At 50.3% G+C, this 22,430-nt stretch overlaps 1 protein-coding gene across 1 annotated transcript; it reads right to left on the bottom strand.

The window, feature by feature from the left end:
• Nucleotides 1-14,210: 14,210 nt before the first annotated feature.
• Nucleotides 14,211-14,744, bottom strand: Tmem275 (transmembrane protein 275). The gene has a single exon (XM_029476007.1). The coding sequence runs from the start codon at nucleotides 14,742-14,744 to the stop codon at nucleotides 14,211-14,213; it is 534 nt and encodes a 177-aa protein (XP_029331867.1).
• Between the last annotated feature and the right edge of the window lie 7,686 nt (nucleotides 14,745-22,430).

Below are 22,430 nucleotides of genomic sequence, written 5' to 3'. Positions count from 1 at the left end.
GGAGTGAGAGAGGCGGCCATTGCTACATCCTGACATACATACATACATACATGCATACATACATACATACATTGAGACAGTAGCATCAATCTGGTCTACAAGAGCTGAGGAGAAGGGCTGATTAATGAGTGGTTTGGGATGTAAAATCACCATGGTAACAGCAGGATAGGAAGACCCTAGGTGCTCCTAGGTCTTTGGCTCAGTCAGCTACAAGGTAGCTGGATGCCCTACTCTACTGGACCTGGGATGACTCTGAGCTTAGTTTGGTCTTGTTGGCATGTAGGAGGAGCCTTCCCTATATTTAGGGGAAGATGGTAGCGTGGCTTTTGTTGTTGGTATGGACTTGATCCAACAGGTTCTTCGTGCTATGCATCCTTTAAACAATCCACTTAATCTGGACGCAACTCTGTGGGGTAAGTATTATTATCATCCTCATCTGATCCATGGAAAAACTGAGTTACCCAGGACCCAGCTAACCTTGAAATTTATACTCTAACCTCGGTGGTTGCCAACCCAGAGATGGCCACGGGAGCCATTTGACTGAATGAAATGATACAGAGAAGTCTGAGACCAGGACCTCCAGGAAATGCTGGTTGTAACAGAGCCAGTGCAAAGGCACCTCAACTTGCTGTTTACTGTGGGCTCTTCTCCAGCCCTCAGCTTCCTCCTCTGTGGAATGGGAGGTGCCAATCATGTCTAGCCTGCTTCACAGGAGACTCAGATGAGGTAAAGAGTAAGAAGGCATTTGAGGAGACAGAAGCTGAGCAGAAGTATATTGGCCCCCCACCAACCAGTATTAAAGAGGAACATGAATGGGCAAGATAGGTTTCTTCAAAGTGTAATCTGGAGTTTCACTTTTGATTAAGGCTTGGCCTTGAAGTGTTCTTTCAGATTAGGAGTCCATTCCTCAGCTCTGGTGGAAGGAACACCTGCTGACAGGGCCTGGAGATGGTCCCTTTTAGGGCTGGGGAACCCTTCCCCATCTCTTTCCCACAGAGCTGCACTGGGCTAGAGCCCCCAACCCCTAATCTCTCATTCTCCTTTGCTTCTGGGAAAGCCGATTAGGAGCCGGCCTCCTGCCCGCCCCCCTGACAAGTTTGTCTGAACTTCCAACAAAGGCTCTTAGAGGGTTGAAGAGGGAAGGCTGGGGCACAGGGAACCTGACACCGCTGGCCTGGGATCACCCCAGCAGCCTAGCAGGTTGCTCTGTGGCTCTGCCCACCCTGTGGTGAGCAGGAATGTGCCTCCAAGGGGACATTGGCCTCACAAAGGCCTGGGGGGATGCAGTGGGGGTGGGGGTGGGGTGGAGCCCTTTACCTGAGAACCCTTGGGGACTCCTAAGCAAGCAGTCAGGGACTGCATGCATTCTTATACACACATCCATTACACACATACATCCTAAGCTCCCGCCCCATATGCTGACTTCCAAATTGAGCCACACTCTGCGTCTCACGTTCATGCACGCATACACCCCCTACTAATATCATACACAACCTGCAGTCTGCCATCTAGACGCTCCCACGTAGCTGCTCCACCCCCAGAAACGCATTCTTCCAGCTTTACTCCCATCCAGACAGCCCACTGAATGCTCGGAGGTAGGGGTAAAGCCCCTCTCTAGACAGGCGTCTCTTAAGAGAAGGGTCAGCTTGGGCCGACAGCTCCTTGGTGATGGTTCTGTACTTGTGAAGATGCTGTCCTGCTGCCCATGTGAGGTCCTACACCAGCCCTGTCGCCATTCATACAACCACAGCTACTCCCACGCACCCATCCAAGGGGCTTCCCTTTTACACACAGCAGCCTCCCCTTTCAGGGCTAGGTTCATGGACCCCAAAGAGGACTCAAAAAGGGCCCTGGGCTCAGAGGCCTTGTGACATTCAGAAGTGGCCATCTTGGAATTCCTTATTTATTTATTTATCTGTTTATATTTGTTTGTTTATCTATTAAGATCTCTTTTGCCAGGCAGTGGTGGCAAACACCTTTAATCCCAGCACTTGGGAGGCAGAGGATTTCTGGGTTCGAAGCCAGCCTGGTCTACAGAGTGAGTTCCAGGACAGCTAGGGCCACACAGAGAAACCCTGTCTCAAACAAACAAACAAACAAACAAACAAACAAACAAACACTCTTTTATCTCTTGCTTGTATGTGGATGAGGGTGCACACACTATGACATGTGTGTGACTATGACATACATGTAGAAGTCCAATGGCAACTTCTCAGGAGTTGCTTCTCTTCTCCCACCTATTTTTTGAGGCAGGGTCTCTTGTTTCTGCCACTGTGCTACATATGTGAGCTTCTGGCTGATCCCCCCTGTCTCTCTCTTCCATCTTGCCAGAGGAATGCTGGGATTACAGACAGGAGCCACCACATCCAGGAACTGAACTAAAGTCGTCAAGCTTGCATTATTTACCCACTGAGGCATCTTGGGTTGCCCCCCAACCCCGCCCATGTCTGTTTTTGGACAAGATCTCATTTTGTAGTCAGTCCTGGCTGGAATCACTGTGTAGTCTTGAATTTATAGAATTCTTCCTGCCTCTGCCTCCTAAGCACTGGGACGACAGGCATCAATCAATCAATCAATCATCATCATTATCATCACCATCATCATCATTTTGGTTTTTTGAGACAGATTGTCTCTTTGTAGCCCTGACTGTCCTGGAACTCACTTTGTAGAGCAGGCTGGTCTTGAACTCACAGAGATCCTCCTGATTCCGCCTCCCAAATGCTGGGATTAAAGGTGTATGCCACTACCACCTATTTAAAAGCCTTTTTAAAAATATTTACTTATTTATTTATCTATTTAATATATGTGAGTACACTGTTACTCTCTTCAGATACACCATGGTTGTGAGCCACCATGTGGTTGCTGGGAATTGAACTCAGGACCTCTGGAAGAGCAGTCAGTGCTCTTAACTGCTGAGCCATCTCTCCAGCCCCAAATCTTTATATATTTTTAAAAACAGGGTCCAGCATCTTTATTTTATAATGGCCCCACAGATTATGTGGTTGCTCCCTCATCACTGTCTCCCTCAGCTGACTCACTAGGTTTTAAAAGCCCTTGGCTTCTCTGTTACCCAAATGAGTTCATTACCCATATAGCTAGGGCTTCCCTTCCCACCTCCACCCTTTACCATACAGCTGAATATGATGAGAAGTGAACGACTAAGAGCCCTACCATACTCAGAGTCTCATGGGGCTCAAGGTTCTCATCTGTTAAATGGGGCTAATGATAATGCCAGCTCCAGGGTTCTTCATGGTCATTAAATGAGATGACGTCTGCAAAACGTCTGCAGAATGCACACATTGGCCATTCAGTAACTGATCCTGTTTCTTATTGCTACTACGTTCTTCTCGGTGCTAGTAAGCAAAAGCAGACTCCGTCCCGCATCTCTTCTCATGGAGAAAGCAGAGAATGCCACACTAATCACCCTGTATGTAGATGTAAAACAGCCGAGTAAATGAGGACACACACTTCTGAACCTGCAGGGTCAGCACACAGGAAGCAATCTGAAGCTAGGATCAGAGGTGATCTAGGACAAGTCACAACTCTAATAGAGGTCAGAACCAGAGCTCAGTCTGCAGCTGCAGTGAACGTGAGACGGGTACCAAGGTCATTTTGTTTCTAGTAGATTTGTCTGTGGCCCATTTAAGAAGCTTCCTGGGGAGCAGAAGTGACAGCTCAGCAGTTAAGAGGACCTGGGTTTGATTCCCGGCACCAGCATGGTGGCTTACAACCATCTGTAGCTCCTGGTCCAGGGGAGGCAAACCCTCTTCTGGTTCCTGCAGGCACCAGACACACATGTGTTACACAAATATACATGCAGGAAAAACACCCACCCATAAAATAAAATAGAAATCCATCAAAAAAGAAGCTGCCAGGTTTCTGTGAGTTTGTTCCATCGCCTATAAAATGGGGAGTTCCCCACTGACCCCCCTGGTTTGTGAGAACCCGGGGAGCTGAGCATGGAAATGAAGGATTAAGCTGCCTGCCATCACTAATGAGTCTAAGCCTCACTCTGGGCTTCCTCCCCCCTCCCCCTTCCAGGCCAGGGAATGTGTGCAGCCCTCTACCCTGCCTCCAGCCTGCTGGAGAAGCTGCCACCTCAGCCCGGGATCCCTTCCAAGACAAGTCTGGAACAACAAAGGCCACAGGAGCCTTTCTTCCTCCTGGGGGCTGACCGCCCAGTGGCTCCTTTATCTTGGCAAGCAAGCTGAAGAACTGTTCATGGAAAGAGCTCGTGTGAGGCGTGTGGGTGGGTGCATGTGATCCTTAGCGTGTGTGCACAAAGCTGCTATTGTTGCTGTCCCTACCTGAATGGACTGATAGACCTGGAAGTTTGGGTCCTTCTCAGGCACCCTGGTCACCCCTGGTCTTCCTCACATTATGTGCTGGGCAGCCAGGAGGGAAAGGAGGCAAACTTTCTTACCTAAGAATACTGGAAGCAAGCCACAGTGCTTCAGAAAAAAAAAATCCAGGTTAGTAGAGGTACACGATGACAGTAGGGAGAGATGAAGGAGGGATTCCATCCTTTCAGAAGGGGCAGGGCACACCTCAACCCTGGACCACGTCCCCACACACACCCAGCAGGGTCTTCAAGGACTAAGTGGCTTGCTTCTTTCACCTTTACCTTCAGCCCTCATTTGATGAGCCATCTAGAGAAAGACTGTGCAGCCTAAACCTCTAGCCTGGCTCTAGTAGTGGCTGCTATTGGCAAAGGCTTCGTGTCTGTTGTAAGTCTGACTTGGACTTGAACAGCTTTGTAACCCTGACTTTAGTCCCTTGGACTGGGTTGGCTGGAAACTGGAGATATGCAGGTGGGACTCAGGAGTGGCCAGAACTGTCCAAGCAGTGGCTTGGCCTGGCCCTTATCTTACTTTCCCTCACATCAGCCACCAGAAGATGGACAGATGGGGCTGGGTTGCCTGCTGGAGGGTCAGGTCTGTTGGTAGTTTGGGAAATCCTAAATCAGATCCTTAGAACATTTTAAGGGCTCTCTTCAGTCCTAATCCAGGGCAAGAGCCTGATACTCCATGCCTAACCACAAGCCTACGGGGATGGGGATCACTGATGTGTTTTGTAATGCAGTGACATGATGTGGCAGGAGGGGGTACCTCAGCAAGTCCATGTTGAGACACCCCCCTCCAAGTATCAGCTATATGATAGATAGGTCTAGTATAATGAAGTTTATTTGGGGGCATGAGAAGGGAGGCTGAGAAGGGAGTAGAGGCAGAGAAAGAGAGGAGACAGAGAAGGGCAGAAAGAGAGAGGAGAGAGAGAGAGAAGGGAAGAGGCTGGTTGGGAACACGTGGAGAGAGAGGGGTGAAGACAGAGAAGGAGAGAGAGGGAGAGGAAGAGAGAGAGAGAGAGAGAGAGAGAGGTCAAATAGTCCTTTTTATAGCAAGCCAGGCTCCTACCTGACTGTTGCTAGGTAACTGTTGGGCGGAGCCTAGAAGTAATGCTAATAATCACCACCTTCCACCTTCCTGGGCATCCTGCTTTAGGGACGTTCTTTACACTAAGCTGGAACGTACACACACAGTAGTCTTCTTATTGGGCTCGTCTCTGTCCAGTTCAAGGACCATATAGAATGTGTCTATGCACAGTTTTGGGACTTGCCACAAGACTGTACCAGATGGGGTCTCAGCTGCTCAGTGCATCCTTTCCCATGTGACTTGTGGTTCTGCTGAAGCAAACATACTGAGTCTTTGGATCACCCACTCCAGGAAACACTGCCCGTGGGTGTGAGACGGTGTCCCCTCCTTCTCCTGCCCTTCTTGGCTACTTAGGTACAATTCTTGGCTACTATCCAGGTGAAATCCATGAGCAGGCCTTGGCTTGGGACAGGTCCTGGTTCAGAGTTGGTGTCCAGCCAATACCAAACTTGTTGAACTAAATCGGAATATCCATGTGAAGGACAATCAATGTCCAGGCCCCTGGTGAACCTGGCTCCTGTCTGGCCTTGTCCTGACTTTGCAATATGGCCTTCGGCAGGTCCTGACTCTTTCTAGGCCTCTGGTTCTTGGCGGCAGGTTGGATAGAGCGATCTCCACATGCCTCAGACAGGCTTAGTCTCCAAGTGTCTTGCTGAATCCTTTTTTCTTCCGTACAATAATCACCCCCAAATTCCTTCACTGTTCTATCTAGATCTCTGCCCGTGCCGGGTATAAATGTGGATATAAATGGGGCTTAGAGGTGCATATGTAGCAAAGGTCCAGTAGTGACTTGATAAAGCAGGTCAAAGGAGTCTCAAAGGATGGCACTTGAGGACAAATGAGTCTGTCTGCCCCTTCTTTAACCTGTTTCAGTAGGGCAGAGGTCACATTACAGTCCCCATCTCTTTCTGAGAACATGGCATTATCCTAGCATAGGCTTTAGCTTTCTCTTTTCAGTCCTAACCATCACTTTTTAGTGTTTAGGGATGACACATCGGCCTGCAAGGTAATGGGAGTGAGCTAATAGTTAGTGGCTATAATTCTTCCACAGGCCAGATGCACGGGTAAGTCGGCGGTAAGCAGGATGGAGTTCCTGATACTAATATGCTTTTGTACTGAAGAGGATTCCGACGGCAAGCAGATGAGCAATCAAATAGATACATTCGGGTTGCTGGTTGAAGGTTATAAGGACTCAGGAGATGGAGGCGTGAAGACTGAGTTTGAATTCAGCCTGGGCTAAGTACTGAGACCTTGTCTCAAAGGGAACACAGAGGTAAAGATATTAAAACATTGCGTGGGTTCAGGGCTTAGTTCAAGAGACCAGCAGAATGACCGGACCCACAGTTAGAGATGAACAGACAGATCTACAGCCAGGTAAACAGATGTGGAGAGAGAGGCTGGTCCAGGCCTGCAGGCAGGATGGAAGCTTCAGGGACAGAAAGAATGAAGAAGGGAGACAGGATCTATTAAGCTGATGACTCCAGGCCTTAATCCTGTGCCAGGCCCATTCGGGCAGTGTATGTAGGGGGAGGGGAGCACCCCCCGCTGGGGTGTAATTTCACGCTGAAGGGCCTGATGGGGCATCCCATGGACTGATCCTTTCTGGATCAGAAAACCCACTTCCCTTTGTCGCATGCAGGGCGATTAGCGCCTTAACCCTTTGTAGGCTGGCTCAGGGCCAGTTCTGCCCCACCTTGCCTCCTGTCCCTGGGGACCTAGCCCAGAGTCCTTCTTTGCTCTCAGCCTATCCAACTCTTAGATCTGGTCCGGTATCTATGTGTGTGTGAAGGTTGAAGCTTCCTGAGTAGGGAAGGCCTAAGAAGACCAGGGAATAGATTCTAGAACAATTTCTGTCCATGTCCCTGTTCTCCGGCACCCCACTTCCTCTGACTGCTTTTACTGCCAGCAAAATGGTGACCCCATATGTGGGGTCCTCCTTTTATTACATTTTAATTTATTTAGTGTGTATGTAGGTGGGTGTGCATGCATGCCACAGTGCACACGTGGAGGCTAAAGGACAGTTTGTGAGAGTCTTTCCATCATGTAGGCTTTGGGGATTAAACTTGGGCTATCAGGCTTCGTGGCAAACCCCTTTACCCATCGCTCTGCCTCAGTGGCTCTGCAGGTGCGGCACCTCTTATAGCTCAGTTCAGTCCACACTCCTCCAAGAAGTCTGAAGTCCAGTTTCTTCCCTTGCTTTACTCAAAGGCTGGAAACCCAAGGCCACAGCCTTCCCACACACCTTGCACTGGGGAACTCACTATCTCTCAGGCAATAAAGCCAGAATCCTCTACTCCCAATGAGTCTCACTGGGAGTGACCATTGACCCTTGAAGCCAATGAACACTCACAGGCCATGTGTCAGTACCATCCCAGAGATACCCCTGGCCAGTTCTTCTAATAGTGACATTCCAGGACTAAGTAGGCCATCACATCTAGCCCCCTGCATTTATGGTCTCCTTTGCTGATGACCTCCTCTTTGTGTCTCCATTCAAAGACCCACCAGGACGCGGTCTCACCTTTGGCTCTGAATGTCCTTGCACCTTTCCCAGGCTAACTTCAACATATCCAGGGGCCGCTCCCCTGGCTTGGGGGAGAAGGGCAGGGACCAGACTTGGCCTCCTTTAAGCTCCCTGGGTCTCTAAAACCCCAGTCCCATTAAAAGAAAGCCCCTAAATGTTATTTACACTTCGGAGTCTTAAAAACCATTAACAAAAGCCACTTAATTCAATTATCTTCCCGGCTGGCTCGGTTCTCAGCACTGAGCACTGGCCTCCCCTTGCCACCCCTCCCCACCCCCCCCCACTGTCATTGTGTCGGGCTAATGAGGTAAACTGAAGCGAGCCTGTCCCCCCTGACAGGTTTATGAGAATTTAATAAAGCGTGGCCGGGACCAAATGAGTTGCCTCAGCCTTGGAGAGCGCATTGTCTTCAGCGTCAGCGTTTTTTGACTCAAGCTGCCCCCTCCCCCGCCCCAGCTCTTGCCTGGCTCAGCCCCAACCCTCACCCTTAGTACCTCCCTAGGTAAACCCAAAGTCCTGTGTGCCTGGCAGAGGCTGGTGTGGCCCTGCAAGGGCAGAGCTCCCATGCTAGTCCCTGAGAAGGGCAGAAATTAAATCTATCAGTTGTCCCTGGGAAGTGTCCCTTTGTGGGCCTGCAATCCCTAGCACACATCAGACCCCAGAAATAGACCTGGGAGACTTCTGCTCATGTGCCCCTGCCAACCCGAGGCTAATTTGGGCAAGCCTCACTCTTTTCTTGCTTGTTTGAAGTGACCAGCCAAAGGGAGCTTCCCAAATGAGGGGATTTTTCTGCCTGCAAGGGCACATGGTGGGTTCTAGGGTCTCCATGATGGCCTGGACTCCTTCTTTATATGGATTATCATCTCATGTTTTCAATGACAGGTAGCAGAGGGTGGAGCCCAGGAAGCAGCAGGGGTTTGTTCAAGGTTCCAAGGTTGTCATGGGTGCAGATGGGAGAGGCTTCTAGGCTGGACCCACCCTGGAGCACTGTGACACCCTAAGAAGCCCGGGTGCCCTTCTTCCTTTATATCCCAGCTGTCCTAGAACCAGCCTTTCTTGCTTACCCTGCCAGAGACCCAAGGACGTGAGCTTCAGGACAACCCAGTGACCTAGAATTCTTCTTATCTCCTACAGAAGTGGTGCTAGGCATTACTACCTGTGGGGATAGAAGCTAGACCTGAAAGGAGTCGTAGCATATCTTCCTATCAATGGAGTCTCAGGAGAGCAAGGCTTGGTGATCAGTGAGTGTGATTGTGATGAAGGTTCAAGCATGGGTCTATGACCAGAGTCAGATTGGATTTTGTCAGTCGGGGCTCAGTAAATGGACTGTGGTCAGAGCTGTCTGTTCCCAGGGCCAGAGCTCAGTCTATAACCAAAACAAGAGCTAGTGTATGTCCATGATCAAAACTCAGTTTGTGTCTAGGTCCTAGTTCAATATATAATCAATGTATAATAAAGGTCAGGGATCGGAGAAGTTGTTAATAAAGACCAGGTTCAGTATACTGACAAAGCAGGATCAGGACTCAGAGTGTAATCAGGGTCAAGTTCACTATAACCAAGGACCAAGGCTCAGTATGAACCAAGGTGAGGGTTCAAGATCAAGTCTAGGGTTCAGTCTACGACAGGCTCTGGATTGTGTGTGTGTGTGACCTTGATGCATTCTATTTTCAGGTCAAGGCTTCCTCGGTAGTTTCTGGTTGTAGAAATAGATAATTTACTCAATACATCTAGGTGACTAACCCCCTGCCCCAGCTCCCCTGCTTTCCCGGTCCTTTGGGGTCTTTGGCCTTCAGAAGAGAGAAAAAGACAAAATTGTTCAGGAAGCTGGAATCCCCTGTCATGTACTCAGGGTGCCCTCTGGTGGCAGTCTCTAATAGTGTTGATTTTCGCAGACTTAACCTGCTTTTGGGAAGCCTAGGCTTCTGGTATAGTTATGGAAGTCCACTTGGTTGTCTCTGTGCTCTTGTATTACTGCACACCACCCAAACAGGAATAGACACAGGGTGATCTTCAAGTAGACAGTGGACGCCCCCCAAGCTTTTCTCGTCTCCTGTCCAGTTGGCATCTATAAACCCTGATACCAGACTAGAGAGCTACATCTCAACTGTACGATGGGAGTCACTTCTTTTATCCATCAGTTTGACAGGTATCATCGTTCACCTACCTTTGACAGGTATAGGAGAGAACATAATAAAGATCTCCACTTCCTGGTTCTCACTCCTCTTCTTAGTCACGAATTCCTGGCCACAGCGCCCATAGAAGCTCACTGGCACCAGCTGAAGGTTCGCAGAAATTCAGAACATCCTAGGATCTCTTCTCCACCAGATTAACAGGTTAGACTAAACTAGGTTTGAGGTCTCTGCCTCTACCTGTCCTCATATGTCACTACCCATAGGTTTACAGGCTTACATACCAGGGGCCTCTTCTTCAGAGCCTGTGAACCCAGGTCCTTCAGGGCTGAGCTAAGTTTCTCCCAGAATATGGCCTGACAGTCTATACCCAGATGCTCTAGGCAAAATTTTAGCACTTCCTTTTAGAGTCTTTTCTTTCCTTCCCTAGGAAATCAGCAGACGACTTGTCCCATTTCCTTCAGAGAACAGTGTAGCTGCTTGCAGTGGCTACTCCAGCCCCAGCCCCAGCCCCAGCCCCAGCCCCAGCCCCAGCCCCAGCCCCAGCCCCAGCCCCAGCCCCAGCCCCTACTCAGGTTTACAGTAACCCCCAGGCCTGCCCCTTGTTTTCTGGCTCTTCCTTCGATGCTGTCTTCTGCGCAGCAGGCAGGGAAATCTTTACAATCATAAACCAGATCATGCCAGGTCTCTGCTTAAAACCCTCCAGTGGCTCCTATCTCACAAAGAATAAAATCCCAATGTCTCACCCTGTCCTCACCAAGCTTGCCGTGGGCTGGGCAACAACCCCTTTCACACAACACTAATATCACGTTCTCCAAGCTCTATCGCCCTTCTCTCTCATTTTGACACAAAGAGGCCAAGTTCATACTTACCTCTGGGCTTTTTCAATGACCATTTTCTGAACTTAGAGCGTTCCTGCTCTACCTTAGCATGGCTGACTCCTGTCACTCCATTCAGAGTTTAGCTTCTCTCAGAGACCTTCCTTTTTTTTTTTTTTAATTTGTCTCAGAGACCTTCCTAACTGCCCATGTTCCTGAGACACACCTTCCTACTGTGATTTCCAGTATAGGACTGTTTACTGGTTGTCTCCTAGTCGTGTGTGTGTGTGTGTGTGTGTGTGTGTGTGTGTGTGTGAATGTGAGTGTGTGTGAATGTGAGTTTGTGAACTTGGCATATGTGCATATGTGGACATGGGTGCCCATGCATGTGTGCACAGATGCAGTGGCCAGAAGAGAACATCAGATGTCCTGCTCTGTCACTCTCTGCCCATGCTCTTGAAATAGGACACCTTAAGCTGAATCTTAAGCTCAGTTGATGGCCTGCAAGCCCCACTGATACTCCACACCCAGTAGCAGTGTACTGGGTTATAGACTCAAGGGCATGCATGGCTGGGCTCAGCCTTTTCCATTGGTTCTGGAATCTGGTCTCAGTCCCTCTGCTTCTGCAGCAAGCACTACTATCTATTGAACCATTCATTTCTCTAGTCCTGTTTACTGTCTGCTTCCCCGGGTAGAATGTATAATCCCAGTACTGGGCACATGGTAAGATTCAGGAATGATCTGTTGGATTCATTTATAAAAACTGGCTCTCAGTGGCTACCCTCATTTCTTCTAGTAGGACTAGAAGGAAGACATCCCAGTTTCTGACGCCTATGGGTTCCCTAGTTTAGACCTGCAGCAACTTCCTCTGAGATGCAGGACTTCTTAGAGCACTCTAAGTTCCCCATGGCAAATCCTGGGGAGCACTATCCTTTCAGGAGGATCAGTTCCGTGTTCTTCCTGTAGCTCTGTACCTCTGGGGATCAGGGGATCAGGTTAAAGGGCTTAGTCTTCTGCTGTGCCCCTTGCAGGCCTTACCAGGCCCTCAAGGACTCCTCCAGGCCAGGGAGCTTGCTGTCAGAATCCCATCCTCATCTTAACAGAAACAGCGGCCCAGTGGCCTGCCTGGCAGAGGTGTGAGTGTAGAGCTCTTCTTTGGAACCACTATATATGTAGAAAATGGGGCTGCTCCACTGTCTCACTGGTTATACTACACTGAAAGGGTCTGTCCCTTAGCTCTCACTGAGGAGATTGTATAAAAGGAGGCAACCCTGGGAGGCAGGTCTGGAGACCTGAAGGTGCTTTGCTGGGATAGATTGGAAAGTGAGCCTCAGGGCACTTGCGTGTCTGAGAAGATGGAGTGTATTCAGATGAAAGAAATAATCATCTTCAGCTGGGGTGGCAGGAAGGGGCTCTAGGGAGTCAATGCCCCCATGCTGTTTTCTCTCTCAAGTCTGCTCACACCACTGATTTTCGATCCATTGTTCCACTTACTGGACTCCTTATCTTCCTCCTCTCCAGTAGCTAACTCCAGAACAAGATCAGGGAATCTTCTTGCGTGGGGGATAAAGAGCCCTGAGGGTGTAATTCAGGGCATCCGTCAGCTGGGAGAGGATTTTGGGCTAGGCCTAACACTGCAGGGTGTAGAAGGGTGTCACTTCATATGGTGTTAGGGGAAGGCAGGTCCAGATCCCACTTAAGACTGCATCAATGGGAACCTCTCTTTCTGGCTACTTTCAAGGAAGTGGAAGCAGTTGGTGTTTGGGATGGCAGAGCACTAACTCAGAAGAGTGTGAGCCTGGGAATGACCACAAACACACACATGTGCATACACACATGCACGCCAACACATACTCAATAGAGGTGACAACATGTTCCAAGAAGGGGCCACGTGTTCCAGGTACTGAGTGCTTCAAAGGTCAGACCACCGGCTTGTATGAACAAATTTACTTGCTGGTAAATTTGCTTTCATTTAGATCCCTGGGAGACAGCAGGAAAGGAGGACAAGGCAGCAGATGAAGGAAAAAAAGGGCCTTAGGGCTGTTGGGAAGTACCTGGTCCTCAGTAAAGCCCAGCATGGACAGAGAAAGGATGACTGATAAAGCCCAGAGTGGCTGGCCAAGGAGTTACCACTGTCAAGGGATGGTGGGTCAGCATGGCCAGCATCAGTTCTTGCTTGGGTACCTGAAATGAGAAGGGGGGCTAGCTCAGAGTCACAGAACTTTCCCTTAGTCTTCTGTTCCCTGTGCCTTCTTGTTAGGGCCCTCCTTATATCGATAATCAGGAGCCCTCATCCACTTGCTCAGATCACAGGCTGGGCCCAAACATCAAGCAGAGCTAGGCCTGAAGAAGGTCTGGGCTTTGCATGGCTCTTGGAGCTCCTCTCCCTTCCCTGTCTGTGCTGGGTGGCTACACTCTCGACTGCTACCCGTAATACTCTCCTACACATGCGTGGTGCCAATAGTTATCTTAAACAGGGACATACGAGATCCAAGCAATCACTCCTAACCCCACCCAGCCATACATCTGACAGCTTCTCCCAGGGACATTCCCAGGTATACAGGATCTCAGAGACCATCTTGTCCAGTCACATACTCCTCTCCCCTGGAATTCCCTTCTAGATCTCCAAGGAGGGCTGGGGCCAGGATGCTGAAGTGTTTACCTATAGGCTGCCACCACTCCAGGATCCTGGTGTTCGTCAGAGGCCCCCTCCCCCACCTGCACATCACAGAGTACTGACGCAGAAGGTGCTTTATTGAGCGAGGCACAGCTGGAATGAACGGTGTGGCACAGTCATGGCGGTGGGTGCAGCCAGGTGGGTGTTGCTAGCAGTGAAAAATCACACACAGACCTTCAGGACTGAAAAGACTCCTCACCAGGGAGGACCCCAGCCTCAGCTCCTCTGACCTTTGTCAGACAGAAAGGATGGGTGAGCTCTATCTGGCTTATCCCAGGGACCATCCCGAAGTCAGAACCTTTGTTCCCCAATTAAACCTAAAGGGCTTGTTAGACTAGCGACAAGGAGGAGAAAGGCAGGATGGCTAGATGCCCGTCACAGTGCACAGGGCCTGGTAGAGCTAGCTCGACCTTCATCCCTCTTTCCACTCTGACGGCCTAGATCCTCTAGATTGAATGAAGTTCCCTCCATAAAGCTCAAACGCCACAGGGAGAAACAGATTTCCAGATCCAGGGTCCAGTCTAATCAACGTGGGAAGGAGGAGAGGATGAAGTAGAGTTTAGAGGCCATATGTGCTCAGTCCCGGGCCTTCCCTCTCCCCTACAGCAGCCTCCCCTCCCCGCTCCTCGTGGCCCACTAGGAGGCTGCCAGGTCTCGAGGGAAGTTAAGCTGCGTCCCTTCGGTGCGCGGCAAGTAGTGGGCCGCGGTTGCTGGTGCGGGAGGGTCCAGGGCAAAGAGGCCCGGGCCGGGGCTGGAGCGGCCGGAGGATGCAGCGGAGGCTGCTGGACTGAGCTGCACCGCCGTGGTGTCCTGCGCCGTGCGCTCGCTGCTCTCCATCTCCAGTGCCACAGTCCCTGGACGCCCGCCACCCTGACCCGCGGTGGCAGAGGAGCGCGCGCGGGGCACGGGGCCCCGGCGGCTGCACACGCAGCAGGCAGCAAAGAAGCCGAGCGCCAGCACGAGCAGAGCGGGCCCCACCACCAGCGGCACGTTGTGTCCGGGCAGGAAGGCGGCGAAAGCTCCCACCAGTGTCACGTTCAGGCCTGCCAGCAGCACGCACAAGCCACAGGCACAGCATAGAGCGGGCGACGGCAGGCTGCGCAGAAGGCTTCGGGAACGGCCCGGGGGCGCTCGGGCCAGGGTCTCTGTGTTCTTCTTTGCTTGTGGCATCGGCCCGCCCACACCCTGCACGGGTCAAGCTCTGTCCCGCTGCCTGACCAGAGTGGCACACATGTCAGGGGCAAGCTCTGGTGATCCTGCAGGCACACAGTAAGAGAGTGAGTGACAAGGGAAGGCGCTTTAGTAACCTCCAATCTGGGCTCAGTTCTGTGGCTGCCTGCAGTGTCAGCAAGTTGCCCAGGACATCTTTAACAGACCTGAGAAACAACCCATCCAATGGGAAGAATCTGCAAATTGTTTCCCCCACCTAGTCCATGAACTGCTAGTCTTACCCTCACCTCTCTTCCAGGAAGTGTTCAGGCTGTAACTAAGAGACTAAGTGTGTGGCCAGAGTGATGACTTAGCAGTCAAGACCACTCACGGCTCTTCTCCAGATCCTGAGTTCAATTCCTAGCAACCACACACGGTGGCTCCGTAACAGGACCCAATGCCCTCTAATGTGTGTCTGAAGAGAGGGACAGTATATAATTCTTTTTTACTTTTCTATCTTCTTTTTTTTTTTTTTAAGAGAGACTAATTGTAAAGTGCAGGTCGCTGGTTAAATGAACCCTTCTCCTTCTCTTATTCCTTAGTCCTAAGGAAAAGGCAGCTTTGGGGTTTTAAACAGTTCTCCCATCCTCCAAATGGTGGAGGCCTGGGGCTAATCTGGTCTAGTTTCTTCTTGCTCAGGTGAAGAAAACGAAAGCACGGAGATGTCTAGCTGTTTACCTAAGAGCCAGACTCAGGATCTACGAGACCTGCTGCCTGCCCCACACTATGCTCTGGTAGACTCAGCAGTGACACCAACTCTCCTGAGCATTAGATGAGGCTCTGGTATGGGTGGCCTGTGAACATGAGGAAGCTTCTGGCGTTCAGCTGAGGGCGCCTTTCCCCATGATCTGGAGTACTGGCCCCTTGCTAGACAGTGCATTCTAGTAAATTCCAGGGCCTCTCCATTTCACCACCTAGGGCTCTGCAGCTGGACTTAGCTTCAAAAGCCTTATCTATGGGGCCGGGAGCGGGGTGGCTCAGTAGGTAAAAGTGCTTGCTGCCCAAGGCTGATGACCTGAGTCTGATTCCTGGGACACAAGTCAACCATCCCTGAAACAAGCAAAAGGCCAGATGTGGGGCCAGCATCTCTAATTCCAGCACCCCTATTGCAAGATGGGAGGTGGAGCTCACTGCTCAGCTAGCCTGGGGAACACAGTACAGAGGCAGAAACAAGAGAGACTCCACCTTAAAGCTTAAAACAAGAGGGTAGGAAAGAACCAAGTGAGAAGTTGTCCTCTGACCTCCACACATGTGATTAGCATGTAACACACAAAACAAATTAAGAATGAAAGTCCAATCTCTGGGTGTTGAAATCCCTTTCTTGGGATCTCTATATGGGTCTAGTTCTGGGAATACCACTGGCTTGGTAAAACCAGATCTATGCAGAAGCAACAACAATATAGTCACTGTGTCAGAATGTGACTTCTCAAACAAACAAAACAGGGGCAGGACATGGTGGTACATGCACGCACATGCCTTTAATTCCAGCACTTGAGAGGCAGAGGCAGATGGTTCTTTGTGATTTCTAGGCCAGCCTGGGCTACATAGTTAGACTGTCTCATAATCATCAAAACAACCCTCAAACTCCAGCATTTATGACTTGTATTTGGGAATTCTGACTTATAATAGAGGTCACAGGCATCAAGCAAGACCTGGGAGAACATAGTTTGTGAGCTGTGTTGAAATCGTGGAGCAATGTTAGAGATGGGTCCTAGGTAGAGAGGGGGATAATCAGGTGGCTCCGCAGATGGCACTGCAGAGAGAGAAACAGGGAAACTCACACTGTGTTCACCTGGGAGGAGCCAATAGCTTCACCTGGGAGGAGCCAATAGCGCCCTCTTGACCTCTTGACCTCCTTCTGTTGCTGCAGTAAATCCTCCTGGCCCTTTCTGTCTCATCCCAGCTAAAGCCCTCAAGCCCAGCACAGAGCTCTGAAGAGTGAATTGTGTGGACTAAAAGAACTTTGCTTTAGTGACTCCTCCAAGTTGTCTGGTCCATGAAGATAACCTAGCCCAGGGTCCATGTTGGCAATTAAGCCCAGGGCCTCAAGTGTGGAAGTCATGTGCTCTACAGCTGAGCCAGATCCTTAGTTTTTTTTTTTTTTTTTTTTCTTTTAAACATGGTGATGCTAAATTTCTAAGCTGCCTATGGCGGAGAAATTGAGGCTTGGAATGAGAAAGGTCATGGAGGGAGACTCTTGCCAAACCTTTCCCAGCACAGACAGGTGCTGATCACTGATGTCTGCTACCCATGATCCTGGCTAAACAGTCCCCTCTCCCTGCCGGCCTGCCTCTGGCCAGGAAGGCCTTGTGATCTCCGGCTGGGAATCTGGTGTAGAAGCAGTTTGGGGAAGGAACTTGGGGTTGGGAAGTAATCAGGTTTGGGTTTTGAACTGACAGACAACTTGAAAGAGCTGGGACCTCTCCTCAGGACCTGGCCCTGAGCTGTCTGAACATAAAAAGAGGGATAGGACCAGTGATGGTTATCTCTGAACTGAGGTCTCTTGTCAACTTGATGCCCCATGCTTAACTTCCTGAGGTTTGTGAAGATAAAAATAGGTGCCTGTTTAGAAGCTCCTACTAAAACATCACGGGTATCATAAAAGAAACCCATCGACCAGTAACATGACTGTACTTAATCATTTCTGCAAATTCTTTGCTTTGGGTTGAATTAAGCTATACCCTAAGAAGTCACTGTTGCTCTTGAGTTCTGATTCTGTGTACACGTGTTAGCACTTAGTTCAAAGAAAATGCTATCTTCCTCAGATACTACACACACACACACACACACACACACACACTTTTAAAAAAGTCTATAGCTGAGCCATGTGGTGGTGGCACACACCTTCGGTATCAGCACTTAGAAGGTAGGCAGATCTCTTGAGTTCAAGGCCAGTCTGGTCCACAGAATGAGTTCCAGGACAGCCAAGAATATACGACTATACCAAGAAACTCTGACTCAAAAACAAAAACAAAAACACAAAAACAAAATAAAACAAAACAAGACTGCAGCCATTGATTGTAATTACCCAGGTAACCATTAGTACCTGGGGTGGTCATCAGTAGGTGGAGCTAAGAGCTAGCTCCTTGAGGGGAAGTTTCTGCCTGAAGCCCCTATGTGAGCCTATCTCCGGCCATGGCTCTGGGACTTCTGTGTTGAATATGCGCAATTGCCTGCTGGCAGAGGCTGCTGGGTCTCCAGCCCTGGCTCCTGTTCTAAGATCCTCTGGGTAAAAGCCTCAGGACGTTGACAAAGATATTAGCCACTGGCTCTGCCCTGTCTCCCACCAGTCTTTTTGCTCAGTCAAAGCCCTTGTTGTCCCTTGAGCGGGAACTCTTTTTTTCTTAGTCTCTACAGTTTGGGCAAGGCCTCTCCTCTGGAAGCCCAGACTAATGCTCACTTTATCCTCAACTCCACCCCTCCTCAGGGAACCTCCCCCATTGCTGTTACTCATTGCCTGCTGGGGCTTATTCATTACACTGAAAGTTCTCAGCTCTTGCCAAATGGATTCTGCCTCCCCAGGGTCCAGAGAGACACCATCATCTCTTCTCAGTTAATGGCTAGAAGTTTTCCCACCCTCTGACATATGCAAACACACACACACACACACACACACACACACACACACACCTAGAAATAATGCTTGAGGAGGAGGAAGTTTGGAAGGCCTGGCTTTCTAGTCTGTGATTCCTGGGCTCTGTCATCCCATCTCCCAGTGTGTGACACCCACCACCTTCACTCATTACATGCACACTCATGGACCAAACATACCCCAGACACTGCTGCATTGCATGCAGAACTGCAGACACGGGCTGACATATTCCCATCTGATGGAGATGAGCTTCTACGTAGCAGTTGTGTCTCTAGACACCTCCTGCTTGGTGGTGGTGGAGGGTGAGTGAGGGGCCTGAGAACAATGACCCAGGAGAGGTCATGGGGTGAGGGGGGGTTCTGATTCAGATGCTCCCACGATGCCTTCCTGCTTACAGTGGTCTTCATGCCTCTATCCAGCAAGCAGTTCCAGACCCCATCATGGGCCATTTCACTGTCACACACCTGCCTGGAAGGTAGGAGTCCCATTTAAAAGGTCTCCAACAGACTTCAGAGGCTCTCGTTGTAGCACAGTAGATGGCCCAAGGGAGAAAGGACTCTGCATCAGTCACATCCCTGGGACCGTTAGGCCAACCTTCGTATCCATGCAGGTAACAGTGGTTCTTTTATTTCCTCTCAGTTCTTCCTGATGCTCTCAGATGTGTTCCTGGTCCCTAGCCAGGGGACATGCACGGGCAGACTTAGTCTAGACCTCTGCCTCCACAACAGAAAACTCAGCTACCTGGAGCAATAGGAGGGATGGTTGGTGGGGACTTTAGACAGCTGGAGTGGGGCTGTCCTTCCTTTAGTTCCTTCTGAGGCTTGGTGTCTAGCCCCACTAATCCCTCCTCCCCATCCTAGCTTGCTGAGGTCCTGCAGTCCTCCTGGCCCGTGCTCCCTTAGTTCTTTGACATCTTGTCTCCATTGCCCAGTTCCTTCACCCCATTTCAGCTGCCCTGCTCCCATGGTGACCTTCAGGACTTCATCTTCCTTGGCATCACCCTGGACCAGCCCACCTTGGAGAGGCCTTATATCACGTTCTCCACTATCCCCTTACTTCCATCACAGTAGAGACTCTATGACAGCACCTACTGTGTGCCCAATGATGTTCCAAGCTGTTATGGTTCAAATATGGCTCGTCTCTCCCAAAATCATGATGAAATCAGATTTCTTAGTGGTAGGGCCTGAATGTAAGGCCAATCACTTTTAAAAAGTAATTAGGAGGGCTGGAGAGATGACTCAGTGGTTAAGAGCACCAACTGTCCTTCCAGAGGTCCTGAGTTCAATTCCCAGCAACCACATGATCGCTCACAACCATCTGTAATGGGATCCAATGCCCTCATCTAGTGTACAATGTAGGCAGCTACATTGTACTCATATATGCATAAAATAAATAAATATCTTTAAAAACAAGTGATTAGGAGCTGAGCAAGGTAGCATATACCTTTAATTCCAGTACTTGGCAGAGGCCACACATACACACACACACACACACACACACACACACACACACACACACACACATAGTGAGATTCTGTCTCAAAAAAAAAAAAAAAGTTAGGGAATATAGGCCAGCCCTCTTCTCTTAGACTTCACAGTCTCCAGAATAGTGCAAGTTACTGTAAGTTCCCCCGGTCTTAGGTTTTGCTATAACATTAGAAAATGGACAATGATGTAAACCCTTTATATACATTAATTCATTTAATCCTACGACAATCCTAAGAAGTAAACATATCGCCATCCCTTTTAGACAAACGAGAAAACACAGATTCAGGTTATATTAATTATCCAAGGTCACAACCTGGTGGTAATACACGGCGAGGCCCAGCCTAAAGTCTGGGCTGTGTCGCCCAAGTCTGTACCTAAGCCATTGTAGCTCCAGGATTGCACACTGCCCCTCGCTGTAGCTGTTCTTTGGTGGCATACAACCCCTAGAGCCGGTCCCCATGGTCCTCATGCCTCTGATCCTTTCTCTGTCCACCTTGATCCACACTGAGTTTACGTTAGCTTCTTCTTCTTCTTTTTTTTTTTTTTTTTTTTTTAAGGTTTATTTATTATATGTAAGTACACTGTAGCTGTCTTCAGACACTCCAGAAGAGGGCGCCAGATCTCGTTACGGATGGTTGTGAGCCACCATGTGGTTGCTGGGATTTGAACTCTGGACCTTCGGAAGAGCAGTCGGGTGCTCTTACCCACTGAGCCATCTCACCAGCCCTTACGTTAGCTTCTTTTGTGATTTTTGTCTCATCTCTCTATCCTGCCAGTGCTGACCGGTGAAGCTCAACCCTGCTGCAGTCCAGCTTCCTGCCTTCTCAAGTCTTCACCCAAACTCTTAAGCCTGGGAGATAAAAAGAAACCTTACTGGACATCACCAGCCCACTGCATGCCCGCAACTGCACGGTCGCAACTCCCCTTCCAGTCCTGAGTGCGAGTCTCAATGGGCCATACCTCCTCCTGGGAACTGTTGCCTGTCTCATCTTCAACCCAAGCCAGTCATGGTTTTGAGCTAGCGGTCTCTTCCCTTCTTGAATACATGGCCTACAAGGGCCACGCTAGTCTGGTTTCTGTCCCATCATGTTCCTGCCTCTCTATCCATCAATGTCACCGGTGACCCCTTGTCACTGAGCTTAGTGAACATTGTTTAGCATTTACTTTCTGCTTTTGAAGCCACCTGAGCCATACTTCCTGGGAACACTGCCTCTTGATGTAGATTTCTTTACTGTTTCCACAAAGGTTGCAAACTCAGGACCCAAGCTTGGCCCTGGTCCCTCTTTCACCCTCAGGCTCCCTGCCATACACCTGAGACCCCTCTTGGGACCTCTTAGATCCCTGCCACGGGATCTGCAGACCATCCTTTTTTCTCTTCTCCCAGTAATTCACCTTGTTCATCCCCAATTTCTCATTGTTAAAACCGTCCTGGACCCTCTGCTGCTCCCTGAGCCCAGACTCCTCCAGGAAGCCCCCTTGACTCTCCTCTGCTGGGGCTGAGCTCACCAGGAGGTCTCCAAGTCAGCTCTGTCCTCAGCTAGCTCCCCCAGCTCTGCCTTCCTGTGCAGACGGTGTGCCACTCAGCTCAGGGTCCCCTAGTCACAGGGCTTCCTGTGTCCAGGACTGTAGGCCCATCGAGGTACCTGTCTCTTCTCAGTGCTCCATGACTATTAGCGACACAAATGGAAAGGGAACACTGCTGGGAGAAGCCAGGGAAGGCTGCCTTCCGGGCTTCACTTGTCTCTCAGCTTTGGAGTTGCTATCTGCCAGCTTCTCTCAGCGTTGGGCATTGGAGAAAGCAAGGGAAGCTATAGGGTAGATTCAACTGTTAAGAGCAGCAAGGACCAGGGCAGAGTAGGGGAGTCATGGCAGCCAATCTGTCTCCTGTTCTCTTATCCTCCTTTCTCTTTTAAACTTGTTTTCTCAAGACCAGAGGTCCCTGGCCCCTTGTCTGGTACCTTCCCATCTCTCGGAGTTCAGAGCAGGATAAGCATCTCCCCCTTTCCTTCAGCAACCCTCCCAGAGTCCTTGCCCACTCATTAGCACCCTCTTCCCCCATTTTCTGCAACTTCACTTGCCTGAGAGTGTGGACACTTCCCTGCAGTGACCCTGCTGGCCCCTGAGGGGAGTCCAGGTGTCCTGGTGTTAGAGGGGTTGGTCCAGCTCAAGGCGCGGGATCCGTGCCTCGCCTGGGAGAGCTGGATCAGCCAAACGACCCACCGCGGGTAGGGGATCCGGGAGAAGGGAGATGAGCGGTCAGTTCCTCTCTGTCGACTCTCAGCGGCTTCAGTGGAGACCGTGGCAGCATCGGCGGTGAGTGGGAGGCAGCGGCGCGGGCTGGGTCAGCAGAGCCTGGCTGTGGTCTACAGCAACCTTGCGCTGCGGGCGGAGCCCCTTCCCAGTGTGGGCGGCCAATCTCGTCGGGCTCCCACCAGTTGCCTCCAGCCCAGAAGCCTCGCACACGCCCTTCTCGCCTTCGCTCCTTTGAGTTCGTGGGTTGTGAGCACCGGAGCAACTAATTCCCCACCGCCCACGCTGTCTAGGCTGTAGTTTTTCCCCACCCTGCGT

This window comes from Mus caroli, chromosome 4 (genome assembly GCF_900094665.2).
Source record: "Mus caroli chromosome 4, CAROLI_EIJ_v1.1, whole genome shotgun sequence".
Lineage (NCBI taxonomy): Eukaryota > Metazoa > Chordata > Mammalia > Rodentia > Muridae > Mus > Mus caroli.
The sequence above is the reverse complement of the archived record's forward strand: the minus strand, read 5'-3'. Positions and strand labels throughout refer to the sequence as shown.